Here is a 14,978-nt window from a genome sequence, read left to right on the forward strand (position 1 = left end):
TTGCACTGATGATCATGCAGACTCGCAGCCAAAAGAGCAAACTAGTAGAATGACATGCAAAATCACAGACAACATTGGGAACTAGCTGCCAACTCTGTGGACTTTATGACAGCCAAGTGAAACGTTGAAATCTGTGCAGATTCGACAAAATCTGAACTTGACAACGCTTAGAGTGGACTCGATACCCTTGTACAGAAAGAAGATGTGCAGAACTGCACGCTGAGAAAAATTCTTAAAAATTATATGGCTTAAAAAATCCCATAACCCTAAGAACCTGGGCCATGTGAACTTGTGCCAGGTGTATGGAGGTGGCCGCCAAGTACTAGAGATATAATGATGAGCGCTCTACAGCAGGTGCCGGGTGCTCGGACAAATGCGCCAGGAGCTTGGGAAAGGGTCCAGGTAAACGGGAATTGGCACCTTACAGGAAAGGTCGCTCCTGAGAAGAAGGCAGCTTTTACCATTGACAGGAAGTAAAGAACAACTGTCAACATGTAAATCTCCAGTGGAGTGAAGAGCTAAGAGGCTTACAGCGTTCAGTCTTCGCCGAAACCTTGGAACTGATGGAAAATTGGAGGATGCATTGTAAAAGTCCTATTAGGTCTGTCCAATCTGGCCAACGACTTGTGGGCGCCAGAGCTAGAGTAGGCTAACTACTAATGTCCCAGCCACGCAGGGGGGAAAAAAAAAAAGAGGGCAAAACTCTCGGACTGTCTGAAAACAGATTCTTGGAAGACGGAAAAACTTGAAAATCTGAGAGATGCGACTGAAAGTTGCCAGGGGGACTCTGGCCAGTGCTCCCGATATCATCCAGAAAGTTAGGACTTCCAACAATCCGGCAAGGCACTAGAGTAAAGGAAGACAAAAGACACTTGTCTTGCTCCTTAAAAACGAAAGACAAGTTTCCAACCTTGACAGATGCTTGGATGACTATGAAATAGCCCAAAAGAGAGAACTTCCTTCAGCAACTCAAGAACTCTGACCCAGAAGTCCTGTCCGGAAGTAGACTTGGTCCGTGTTCAATGAGAACTGCCGCACAAGACAGGACAAAAGAATGTTCTTAAAATTCAGGCACCAAACCTAAGAGGAACTGGCACTGGACACAACAGGTTGGCAGTCGGATCCCTTGGATCCCACTGGGCGCTTGGATCCATAGGATCCCACCAGACACTTGGATCCAAAAGATCCCATTGGGCACTCAGATCTGCTGGGCGCTCGTATCCCACTAATCACTCGGATCTCACTAGATGCTTGGGTCCCTCGGATCCCACTGTAGAATTGGATCCCTCGGATCCCACTGGGCGCTTGGATCCATCAGATCCCATCGGACACTTGGAGCCACCAGATCCCACGAAAATTGGATCCAACAGATCCCATTGGGCACTCAGATCTGCTGGGCGCTCATATCCCACTGATCACTCGGATCTCACTAGATGCTTGGGTCCCTTGGATCCCACTGTACAACTGGATCCCTTGGATCCCACTGTGCACTTGGATCCCTCAGATCCCACCGGGCACTTGGATCCATCAGATCCCACCGGACACTTGGATCCACTGGACAACTGGATCCATCAGATCCCACTGGATGCTTGGATCCCACTGAGTGCTTTGATCCCATGGGACGATCTGCTCCCTTTGGACATCTGGGATCCACTTGGTGTTTAGAGGCCATTGGGTGCTTGGGAGCCACTGGGAGCTCTGCGTCATCCCAAAAAATACAAAAGGGCTCCTGGTCCCTATGGCGCTTATGAAGGATCAAGGGAGCCTGATCCATCGCGAGCCTTTTCAATGGCTGGAAACATCAGCTCCGCCCTTTCGACTCGAGTCTGATCCACTGGAAGATAAGGTGTGAGGGTCCACTTGTACACCGATACCTGTGAAATAGTGACAGGTTTGGCTGAGGGGGCGACTACCCATGGGCAAAAAACCCTTCGGACTCCCATGGACTAACAGTATGTCCCCTCCCAGGTTTAGGGGAGTCTGACAGGGACTGGGTTTAGGAGATCCAATAGGGCCAGATAGCCACATACTCCACTGCACATCCAATAAAAATGCCTTTCCAGTGGCTGTCTGTCAATACCTGAGACTGGCAACAGGCTTTACTGAGGAGGTGACTACCCATGTGTAACCCCCCGACCTCCCTTGGACTTCCAGTATGCCTCCTTCCAGGTTTCGGGGAGCATGACAGGGACCTTCTGTCTAGGAGCATCGGGGGACAAGTAGACACCACCTCCACTACACAACACTTCACTATTGCAAGGTTAACTTCCGTTAACCTAGACACACGACTGGCAATGGCATGGGAAGGAAGCGAGGGAGCCAGGCATGGGAGCAAGAAGAAGAAAAATTGGGGGCTAGTAGCAAGAGAGAAAAAACTAGATGCAGGGAAAGTAGTTGCCAGACGATCAGGAGCTGGTGCCGGGTGCTGGGTGCTCCCAGGGGTAGATGGTGCCAGGCAACTGGCTGTCAAGAACTTAATTTCTTCCAAAAGCCCAGCGCAACCAAAAAAACCACAATTTCTCTCCTTACCACTTTCTGCCCTCACATTTTTTCAGTTTTCTGCAAAGGAAAGTGTAATAAGATGTTTAATTAATCCTTTGAAGTACACAGAGTACCATCATACAGACAAATCTCAACTCCTAACAAACATTATTTTGACACTTGCGGAGATATAGAGAAACATTACCAAAAATATCGGTCCTGTAGTGAACGCAATGCTTACGTTTTATTACGCTACTCAATAAAGATGGCAGCAAATGCAAAGTTTACTTCATCACGTTACTCTGCAACACTTTACATTATTACATTACTTGTTGTAAAGGTGAGTTAAAACAGATTGGTAAATTCACTACTGTAGAGGTATTCATTATCGAAAAAATCAGTTCAGTAGCAAACATAAATATCGGTTCAACAATGAACTAATGTTTACATTGTAGTAAACCACTCAGCAAAATAGAGTTAAACAATCAACTGCAATTTTCGCTGTAAAAGCAAACAACTGATATACTAGACACAATTTAGTACCAACAAAACAAGGAAAAAACTAATCCTGAAAGCTTTCCGCTGAAGCTACCTAACTTTCGACTTGAACACCGAAGTCCGGTTAATCGGCAAAAAAAAGAAAAGCTGCTGCCGACACCCAATGTTAATACCAGACATTGCAGAAAGAGACCGAGGATTATCTGCTAAGTCGTTCCTAACTCTCTCGTTAGGGGGCGAGACTAGTCACCTACACAGAACATTGGTGTCGCTACCGTGAAATCTGAATTTAAGCTGCTGCGCAAAAATGAAACTAATATCTATGTATTTAAATAAAACTTGCATGTACTTACGTTCCCTCAACATCTCTGTCTCGTGCTCATATTTTGCATATTCTATTTGCTCTTCTAATTTTCTTTTTTCATTTTGTAATTCTCTTTCTAAGGCATCCCTTTTTTTGTCGAAGAGTTCATAGAGGTGCTTCCACTTCAACCCATACCTGACAAATAAGAAAACAAAAATTAAAAGTTAACACATAAAAGAAATCAAAGCTATAACTATAACCTATCGATTTAATAACTAACTTTGACAAGATATTAATATCCTGTAAATCCAACATTCCAGATAAGTTAAACAACACAGCATTAATTTTTACAATCTCTATATGTACACAAGGAACTCCTATGCATGGTGCAAGGCAAGTCACTATGATCATCAAAAGTTTTCATACGTCAACTTTTCTTTTGAGGTTAGTTGTGAAATGAGTTCAGTATTCCCAAGCATATTTCAAGTAAAATATGTTTATTGGACTTAGATTTTATGGTGCAATGTTACAGTACAGTATATTGATTTCATGTCCGTGGATTATGTAAGTTTCGTGGACTTCAGCGTTTGTTTGCACAGTACAATCTACGTATACTGCAAGATTAAGCTAGTGTTTTGGGTACTGGATACCTTAATATAAGTACTGCATAGGTTTACTATCAACTTTGTCAACTCGACCCCCCTTCCCCTACCGGACTTTCCACTGTGGTTATGAGAACTCATTTATCAACGTTCTGCATAATAATCTACATTTTTACTTTTTAATCTAGCACTGAATAAAATTACTCAAATCTTCCAAGATGCACAATCGTTTATCAATGTTCTGCCCAACTCCATATTTTACCTTTTCAACTAGCACTAAACCAAAATATTAAAATCATCAATACATGTGGAAGAGGTAGTGATATATCTAAATTTAAAAAACATTTTTAGGCAACTTAGGGATAGTGTACAGTGATGGTATATTGTAAGTTTGTAACAATATCAGAGGTTAAAATAAGAACTGTATACTCGTAAACATGATAAAAGTGCAGAGACATCGCATTACATAACTAACAAAGCTTCGTATAAAGACTATAAGCAATTTGTACTAGAGAATATACTTACTCATATTCAAATGATCCAATTTGTGCAAATCTTGGACCTTGCTGCCTCTCTTTTACGTACTCTGGATTACGTTTATTGATATTTATCTCACTCATTCCTTCATTGTCATCTACTAGAGCCATTTGTTCAACTATAACGGGACGGGGAGACCTGAAAAAGAAATTTGTTTCATATTACAAGATGGTTCCAAAATTTTTGTCCACTGTCATAGATTTGCATTTACTTCTTGGTTGATCTACCTGAAAGGTAAAAGAGATAATGAATTCAAACATCAAGGCCTGAAATTATTTTAAAACATTTTCCAAACGGTTTTCCATAAGTAAAACTCATTAAAGTACAATAACATTCCAAATTGCAATAATATTGACAGACTTATAAGCTCTCTCAAAAAATAATTACAAAAGACAGTTTAATCGCACCACAAAGTCAAATGTTAAGTTTCAAAAAACCTAACTTGATGACAAAATTGTGAATGAGAGTAATAAAAAAAAAAAAAAAAAAAAAAAGACTGACTTCATGACAAAAAAAAAAAAAAAAAAAAAAAAAAAAAAAAATGACAAAATTGGATAAAAAAACTGACAAAAAAAAAAGACTGACTTGACAAAATTGTAAAAAAAAAAAAAAAAACTAACTTGACAAAATTGTAAAAAAATTTTTTGAAAAAAAAAAAAAAAAAAAAAAAAAAAAAAAAAAGACTGATTTGATGGAAAAAAAAAAAAAAAAAAAAAAAAAAAAAAAAAAACTTGACTTGATGACAAAATTGTGAAGAAGATAGTGCATTAAAAAGCTGACTGTCTGGGACCACCCTTATTTAAGTATATAAAACTAACTAGATCTCTTTTAATCAGATAAACTGAAAATGTTGTGTGATGCTGACAAAATGTCTTTGACAGATGTGTCCAATACTTGTCATTCATTGTAAAGGAAAACTTGGGCATTCACAAAAATTCTCAACACTGTTAGCCTTATACTCAGGTTCCATTCATTTTTTATATCTCCATTGGTCAATGAGGCCTGAGAAGGGGTGGCTTCTATACCCAGAGCCATTTCTACGCAGGGCTCATGCCAGAGCTGGATGTTCTTCGATAAAACACATAACAGGGTGCTGAAAGCTCCTCTAAGTTATTTCCATACCCAAGAACAAGTCAGTTAGGGAATATATAGGCTGTCCACTGAATATTACTCAAATATGAAACAACTAGTAGTAAAGGGGGTCTCAAGATTTGTGGAAAATTAAAGATATGATGGTTTGCTGTCCTAATTCTTCCTCCTCTTAATTGTGTAGTGTCATTTTAAATATCTAGGGATATTCTAACTGGTTAACTAAATGGCAGTTAAGAATAATGTTAAGAGTCAAAATTCAACAGCAGAATTTGGAGAACATTAAAAGTAAAAGGTAAAACAGGGAGTCAGCTGGGAATTGAAAATAAACATTAAGTCTTTTAACCCCTTCGCCACCGGGACGTACACATGTACGTCTTTTACGGTGCAGTAATAAAAGACCGCGACGTACGCCTATACGTCTTTCATCCCTCCTCGAAAAGCAGAGTTGTTTTCTTCAGCTTGGATGGGTTTCAGGCGTAGTATTGTGTACAAGAGAGGTGCAGAAGCTCCACCCAATATTCATTCTAGCCAATGAGTGTCCGATGGTCGTCGTGACGTCATATTCATATGGGATATTATAAGGGGTATCGCCCAGCAGCACATGCAAGTGCGCCTCAAGCTGTTATGTATGAAACACTGTCACGATCTTGTGAGTAAACCATTTGGATTTGAAGGCTAAACTTTTTCTCCTTTTGATTGCAGTTATTTTACAGGTTTTTTTATTTTTCAGTATCATGATGTCGGATGATAGTATTTCAGATTCTGGGTAGGAATACCTGCCAGATCTGTCAGATGATTATAGTGATAGTTGTTATAGTTGCTTACAGGATGACAGCGACACCGAGATTTTAGAAGACATTGAACCCATTGTCGATGAAGGTTGGCAGTTCAAAACAGCTCCATTTTGTGACAAGCGCCCAGATCCACCCCCCGATTTCACGGAGGGTGACAATGGGATCTCTGTTTGCACACCCGACTTCACCTGCCCACGAGATGCATTTTGTTTCTTTTTTTGTGATGATGATATTGACAGACTGTGTGAATGGATGAATGCTCGGGCAGAGGAATATTTTCGGTCAACAGGAAAGTGTACTATGTTTTTTGAAAACTTCTTTCACTTTTTTTTACACTAACATGTAATTTTTATTATCATTATTTTTTCTACTACAAGTTGTAGTAGTAGTGGTATTACTGTTGAATTTTTTATTATTATTATTGTTATTATTATTATGATTATTATTATTATTATTATTATTATTATTATTATTACTATTACCAATGCCATAAACATTCATTGATGTATACTAACTGTTTCGTAAGAAAACTAGTATATACTGCTATTACTACTAGTACTATTTTACTAATACTTTACTACTTTTTCTGCTACTTTATTTCTACTACTTTACTACTATTTCTATTTCTGCAATTACTTTTTCCACTAAATATTCCTCGTTTTTTGATATATATATATATATATATATATATATATATATATATATATATATATATATATATATATATATATACATATATATATACATATATATATACATATATATATATATATATATATATATATATATACATACAGTAGACCCTTGACTCACTTAACGCATTGACCCAATACAACTCGATCCCCGACCAAAATTATAGGTAAAATTTCACCCTTGACTTACAGAACTGACTTTGAGATACGAACAAAAAAAAAAATCACGGAAAATAAAAATTCTGTTTGGGTCATGAACTAATTTTGAGACATGAACATTTGAAAAATGCTGGAAATTTCTGGAAAATAACAATTCACTTTGTTTCACAAACTAATTTTTAGACACAAACATTTGAAAAATCGTGAAATCGCCCAGCACACGTGAGAGCGTTTGAGTTGCCATGGGACCAGCCATCCTCCAGCCTCCCACGCACGTTGGCGTCACCCACGCATCACTCTTTGTCTCATCTCATTGTGTACAAGACGTTCGTCAATTCGCTTAGCATTTTTTGTGCTAAAACTTGTGATTTTCTTCATAATGGGCCCTAAGAAAGTGAAGAGTGGTGGTGAAAGTAAGAAAGTGAAGAGTGATGGTGAGAAGAGGGTGCAGAGGAAGATAACCATTGAAATAAAGAAAGAAATTATACAAAAGTTTGAACGTTGTGTTCGCGTGACCGATATCGCAAGAGAGTACAAGATGGCCAAGTCGACAATTTCGACAATTTTGAAAAACAAGGATGCCATTAAAGAAGCAAATGTTGCGAAGGGAGTGACAGTACTAACCAAAATGAGATCGCAAACCCTCGAAGAGGCAGAAAAAATCATTTTGAAGTGGGTACATGAGAAACAGATGGCAGGTGATAGTGTAAACGAGCCGATCATCTGCGAAAAAACTCGGCAAGTATATCAGAGTTTGCTGAAGGAAACTCCTTCTACTAGTGCCACGCCAGATGATTTTAAGGCTAGTAAAGGGTGGTTTGATAACTTCAAGACGAGAACTGGCATTCACTCTGTAATTAGGCATGGTGAGGCTGCTAGCGCAGACAAGGCTGCTGCTGAGGCATTCGTGACCGAGTTTGCCGAGTTCGTGGAGGCGAAGGATACGTCGCTCAACAGATTTTCAATTGTGATGAAACGGGCCTCTTCTGGAAGAAGATGCCCAACAGGACATTTATCACCCAAGAAGAGAAGGCGCTCCCAGGCCACAAGCCAATGAAGGACAGGCTTACGCTTTTGTTATGCTCAAACGCAAGTGGCGACTTGAAACCAAAGCCGCTACTTGTCTACCATTCAAATAACCGCGTGCCTTTAAGCAGCACAACGTAAATAAGGCCAGACTGCCTGTAATGTGGAGGGCCAATACAAAAGCATGGGTGACACGGAGCTTGTTTATGGAGTGGATTGATGAAGTGTTTGCCCGACCGTGAGTCAGTACCTAACAGAGAACAAGCTGCCCCTGCGGTGCCTTCTGATCATGGATAATGCCCGGCACACCCTTCGCGTACTTGGCTGACTGCAGTGAACATGACTTCATTCAGTTCAAGTTCCTTCCACCCAACACGACCTCTGTTCTCCAGCCCATGGACCAACAAGTCATTAGCAATTTTAAGAAATTATATCTGGAAGGCGCTCTTCTCCAGATGCTTCCGTGTAACTGAAGAGACAAAATTAACCTTAAAAGAATTTTGGAAGAAGCACTTTAATGTTTTTCACTGCATAACCCTCATTGATAACGCATGGACTGAAGTTACGCATCGCACATTAAATTCTGCGTGGCGGAAACTTTGGCCCCAGTGCGTAACTGTCCGTGACTTTGAGGGCTTCGATGCAGAGATTGTGCAAGAAATTGTGTCCATGGGCAACAGTATGGGTCTACAAGTCAACGCATTTAAGATGTTGAAGAATTGGTCGCTGAACATTCAGAAGATTTGACTGCGGACGAACTTGTTCAACTCCACAAAGAGCAGCAGGAGCAACTTGCTCGGAGCAATCAACTGACGAAGAGGAGGATGGGGAGGAAGTTACAGATGTCAGCAGTGATGTGATAAAAGCCGCATTGGAAAAGTGGAATGATGTCCAGTGCTTCCTTGAATTGTATCATCTGGACAAAATTGTTACGAACAGGATCGTGAATATGCTCAATGAAAATTTAATGAGCCATTTCAGAAGAGTTATGCAAGGAAGGAAAAGGCAACAGACATTGGATAAGTTTGTGATTAAAAGTTCACCAAAAAAACCTAGAAGAGTTGAATCTCTGGAACGAGATCTCCCCGACCTGGATGGGGGAGGGTCTCCTTCCACACAATAACCTCCTCCCCACCCACCACCCTCCTCTTCTCTTGTCCGTCAAGCCAGAAGTCTTGCCAGTCATAGTAAGTGTTCACTTTACAAACGTTTTTATAGTGTTAGTTTACCATTTTAAATTATATTATTAGATATATTAAGGTTTTTTACACTGACTTTTACATTATCTGTGTAAAATAAGGCAAAATATACATAATATATATTGGTTCGTAGGGGTCGAGAACCAATTAATATTATTCCCATTAAACCTTATGGGGAGATTAGCTCCGAGTCACGAACAATTTCGAACACGACCAAGGTCTAGGAACGGATTGTGTTCGTGAGTCAAGGGTCTACTGTATATATATATATATATATATATATATATATATATATATATATATATATATATATATATATATATATATATATTAAATATTCATTGGTATGTACACAATGTTTTCACATCAGAATATAAATGAAAAATATGAATAACAGAAAGTTTAGTGGGAGCAAATGATGACTGATATACTCGCGGTCTCATGTGGTATGCAAGCGTTATCGGCAGTGCAACAGGCCAGTGGCGAAGGGGTTAATAATGCCTACACGGTGCCACTGAAGGCAAAATGTAAACGCTACCATCTAATTGGACTAAAAAAAAAAAAGTTTGGTAAGAGGTTATACGTACGAGACCATGAAGAAACAACCATCCATGCATTTTTTCAGAGCTAAATTTGCAGCTGGTTTCTTGACAAATTCAACGATGCCTTCACCAGTAGCACGACCACGTTCGTCAGTCAAGACAACAGCCTTTTCAAGCTCTCCAAATACCTGCAATGATACAAAGATTAAGTTTTTATTATTTATTTCTGATCAAGAACTCAATTTTTTACCCATTTACTGAAGCAATACAATTATAACAAAGACAAAACAAATATTCTAATTATATCAAAGTCATATGCTTTCTCACTTCAGAACAACACCATTCTTTGAACACTATAAACGCTATTTTCAAAATGTCAATTTCTTTAAGTAATGAATAACAAATAACAAACTACTACTGTATTAATAAGAACAAGGAGTATACAAAACCAGAGAGAGAGAGAGAGAGAGAGAGATGGGGGGGGGGGAGGTTAGGTGGGTAGGCAGGTTCCAGTTTAATCTTGTATGTTACTGCCTACCCCAAATCAACATAGCCCCAGTATCGCCTTGGAACCACTGTCTGGATATTCATCAAGTAAAGACCTACATAACTGACTGGCCACTCCACTGGGCAAATTACAGATGCACGAGTTGGTCAAAAGTTCTTCAACACCTGCCGCTCCACGGGTCTCAAGATTACAAGTCAAACTTCAAGTTATCCAGCTTGACCATCAACACAATCCAGCCTTGCACCAAGAATATAACTGACTTGAATAGGTCACTTTTTAGTTCTGGACAAGAGCCAGTCCAACACTCAGGTCTAACAAGTAATCATCAGGCATCTGGTGTCATTTAGGTTACTGGTTCTGTCAGGGGGTGGTTAAACTCATCCATCCCTAAGAACCACCCACTGCTAACAATGCCACAACCAGCAGCTAACCACTTAGTTTACACTACCAATATTTACAGGTGAAAATGGTTATTTACCAGTTAGTGTAAAGAACAGGGCACTGACACTCAATCACACAGAGTCAGTGAGAGAGTTCGTTGTCATCTTATAGCTACAGACCGAGAGAGTTCGTTGTCATCTTATAGCTACAGACCAAGTTATTGATTTCTGCAATTAAAGAACATCAACCCATCTGAAAAAGCGCCAGGTTCACCAGTGTGTGCAATAAATGCAACCTTGATACAGTAAAGACCATTGTTGCAGTTTTTTCCCCTCTTGCAAGGGAGTTACTGAATTCTGCCATTCATGGGTAGGAAAATGCCCTCCTGCAGGTTTTCACTCAACATGGCCAAGACTACAGCTCAGGCTGAGACTTGACTAATTTAATTTCTAAATGTCTGCTCATGCAATTAGTTGGAACTTAGCTTTGGTAATATGATGTGTCCTCATGAATCCTTGGGAGAAGCATCCCAAGTGACCCCATGTTGAAGATTCTTCCTCCTGGCTCTGGCTTCCTTAAGGAGAATCTGTGAATCTCATACCTTGCCAGGGACAGCAAAACATTAAAGAATTTGCCAACACTAAGTCTTTCTTCCCTGCCCTAAAACTCTTTATTCCTCTCTGTTGGAGATATGGTTGGGGCCCAATTTTCTAACCTGGCCATCAGGTTACCTCTAAAAAGGAAGACAGCTGCATTACCCTTTAAGGTTGTGTGGTTTTATTTGACAAATTCCTCTTTTTCTCACTATAGGTGAGTGGAATACGAGTACACTTTTAAGAAACAATGGAATGATACTCAGGCTGTTTCTGGGTGTCACTGCTATACTAATCTATCCGTGCCAGGTATGGTGTAGCCTCATATATGAGCAGTACAGGGAGGGTGGGTAAGGGATCAGTCCAGAGTGAGAGAGAGTAAGAAAAAGTGATTGATAAATTCATTACATATATCTTTAAAATTTAACTCAAAGTAAATTCTTCACTCACACTAAATGCTTTCTCCAGCAATTCATTGGTAACCCAAGTTGAAAGGTTACGAATTTTTAGAGCTGTGCCCGGAGATGAAAAACGAATTTTTAGTTGCCTCCCTTTGTACTCCTTCATGTGCAGCTCTTGACGGGCTTTTTCTGCATTACTCTTGTAATCCTGAAAGTTAAAAGCCAATCACATTGATAATTACATTTCCAAACAAAACTGAGTACTGTATATAAAAAAAGGTGTACCTAAGATTCACTCAAAATTTAGTCCTTGCTTCTGGGTGGTCTAGAGCTACCTTTCAATCATTTTAACATTTAATTATTTCCAATAAAAAACTACAGAGCTCAAAGCCTCTTAATACATTGTTTTTATTTTCTGTTTAGACTGCAGTACTTAAAAATTACAACCTAATTTTACGTTTCTCAATAATTCAAAACTTACCATTCTAATAAAGGCAAATCCTTTGTTTTTATCAAAATAAACTTCGTCGAATTCTCCATATGGCTTAAAAAGTTCCTTGACATCATCTTCACCAATATCAAGAGGAAGATTTCCAATCCATAGACGGCAGTGATTAGAAAACTTTCTAATTGTTTCTTCTCTTGGTGGCAAGTCAACTAATGGACCTGCTAATTGCTTTAAACGTTCCATAATCCTATCTTGAGGCTAGGAAAGAAAAGAAAAAGAATTAATGTAAGTATGGCCATAAATATTCAGGGTACAGTAGTGTAAAAATTAAATTTTTATAATAAAATAAAGTTTTATATATACTTACCAAGTAATTACATAGCTATAGTTTCTATTTACTGGCAGCTAGAGTTTTGAAATTCACAGTAGCGCTACTTTTGTTTTGGCTAGGCAAGTGACCCTGCCCACTTTCGGGGTAAGAGAGGAACCAGCTTAGCAAACGGGCTCAATATGTTTATGCCTTCCAACCATGCAAGAGGAGGAGGGAGGGCTTTGATCATGTAATTACTTGATAAGTATGTATAAAACTTTATTTTATTATAAAAATGTAATTTTTATATACGCTACTTATCAAGTAATTACATAGCTGAATCTCACATTATAGGAGGTGGGATGCATGGTTTATCCATCCTAATACATTAAAATTAATAATGAAAGAAATAGAATATTGCTAGCATTAGTTAAAATGCTTGCTGGTCCCTTACCTGTTGAGAGAGCTGCTACAGAAAGTGCTGCCTCTGGATGGTGCTCATCTCAACGTATAGCGGCGGTGGTGGTATAGCCAGGAGTCGCCTGCTACATAGCAGGATTTCTTTGTTGCAAATGAGTGTCCAATTGCATACAAAGAATAATTAGTTCACCCCTGTTCTAAGCACAGTACCAGAAAAACACAACCAGAGAATAAATAAAACAAAACACAATCACCTATAGCCAAACATTGCAGCATACCATTACCCAACCACTGTGGATAAAGGCTGGTGAGCACTCCAAATACCAAGTATCCCCTGGCTCCCCTACGACTCGATACCATGAATCAAGGCAAAAAAAATAGGAAGGATGAAGTAAGCTTCCTACACTCCTTCTCCTGACACCATACCAGCAATTGAAATAGGACCCAGGGTACTGCAATTTTCATAGGCAGTTTCAATGTCACGCAAATAATGAGTTACAAAAACCGATTTGTATTTCCAAAACGTTATTTGTATGATAGAGGCAATAGACAAATTATGCCTAAAGGCCAGGGATGTGGCAACTGCCCTTACTTAGTGCGCTTTGACTTTCACTATGGACAACATATCTTCGTCAATTTGTGAGTGTGCTTCTAGAATTAAATCCTTAATGAAAAATGCCAAGGCCATTTTTGGAAAGAGGGCAAAAAGGACCCTTAACTGAGCACCAAAGGTTGCACGACGGCCCACGGATCTTTTCCGTTCTCAGGAAATAGTATCTTAACGCCCTTACGGGGCAAAGGGTTCTTTCTACTTCGTCCGGACCTAGGATATCTATTAAACTTTTTACCATGAATGAGCAAGGCCAGGGGTTGGCAGGGGACTCATTCTTGGCTAAAAATCCTAAGGTAAATGAGCAAATTGCATTACCTTGAGAGAAACCAACCTTTTTATCCAAAGCGTGAAGCTCACTAGGAACAGAGTTTTCCTAGTAAGGTCCCTTAAGGAGAGAGAATGTAAAGGTTCAAAGCATGGTTGCAACAGCCACTTCAGTACCACGTCTAAATTCCAGGCTACTAGCCTATTTTCTTATTGCTTGGTCATATCAAACGACTTGATAAGATCAGAAAGGTCCTTATTAGAGGAGAGATCTAAACCTCTATGTCTAAATACAGAGCTCAACATTGCTTTGTATCCTTTAATGGTTGAGGTGGAAAGGTTCCTGGTAGACTTGAAATATAGACGTCTTAGAAGATGAGATGTTGTTTCTCCTGCACCAATCACGGAAGACTGTCCACTTGGTTTGGTAAACTTTGCCCGAGGAAAGTTGTCTACAACAAGCAATAGCGTCCGCAACTGCGTTTGAAAATCCTTTCGCTCATACCAATCTGAAGACAGTCTGAATGCGGTCAGAGCCAGAGTGGAGAGTCCTTGATGGAACCTTCTGAAATGTGGTTGTCTGAGTAGACTGGGTTTTTGAGGTAATAGTCTTGGAAAATCTACAAGAAGCTCCAGCAAATCTGGGAACCATTCTCGGGAAGGCCAGAATGGGGCTACTAACGCCATCCTTACATTCCGATGATTTTGGAACTTGTTTAACACTTCTCTCACCATCTTGAATGGGGGAAAGGCGTAAAGATCCATGTTCGACCAATCCAGAAGCATCACGTCTGTCGCCCAAGCTTGTGGATCTGGCGCTGGCAAACAATACAGGGGGAGACGATGATTTTTTGCAGTTGCAAACAGATCTAGAAACGGTCTTCCCCACAGCTTCCATAACTATGCAAACTAGAGGATGTAGAGTCCACTCCATGGGGAGGACTTGTCTTCGACGGCTGAGTTCGTCTGCCAAGATGTTGCATTTCCCTTGAATGAATCTGGTTAGGATCTGGGTTCGATTCTGATCCGTCCAAATGAGAAAGTCTCTTGCTGCTTGACAAAGGGAGAAAGAATGAGTTCCCCCTTGTTTTCTTATATAAGATAGAGCCGTGGT

General features: G+C 39.7%; 1 protein-coding gene across 4 annotated transcripts in view; it reads right to left on the reverse strand.

Annotated features, from left to right (window-relative positions):
• LOC136832727 (hrp65 protein-like) overlaps positions 1 to 14,978 on the reverse strand; it is a 112,559-nt gene that overhangs the window by 78,477 nt on the left and 19,104 nt on the right. For all 4 annotated transcript variants that reach the window (XR_010851294.1, XR_010851293.1, XM_067094237.1 and 1 more), the window contains exons 2-6: positions 12,291 to 12,515; positions 11,859 to 12,017; positions 9,972 to 10,114; positions 4,411 to 4,560; positions 3,333 to 3,478 (exon numbers count right to left, since the gene is read on the reverse strand). Coding sequence is in view for 2 of the 4 variants with exons in the window: in XM_067094237.1 (XP_066950338.1) it covers positions 3,333 to 3,478; positions 4,411 to 4,560; positions 9,972 to 10,114; positions 11,859 to 12,017; positions 12,291 to 12,515 (823 nt within the window). In the remaining 2 variants the exon portion in view is untranslated. The remainder of the gene's footprint in view (positions 1 to 3,332; positions 3,479 to 4,410; positions 4,561 to 9,971; positions 10,115 to 11,858; positions 12,018 to 12,290; positions 12,516 to 14,978) is intronic.

Source organism: Macrobrachium rosenbergii, chromosome 50, assembly GCF_040412425.1.
Source record: "Macrobrachium rosenbergii isolate ZJJX-2024 chromosome 50, ASM4041242v1, whole genome shotgun sequence".
NCBI classification, from domain to species: Eukaryota; Metazoa; Arthropoda; class Malacostraca; order Decapoda; family Palaemonidae; genus Macrobrachium; species Macrobrachium rosenbergii.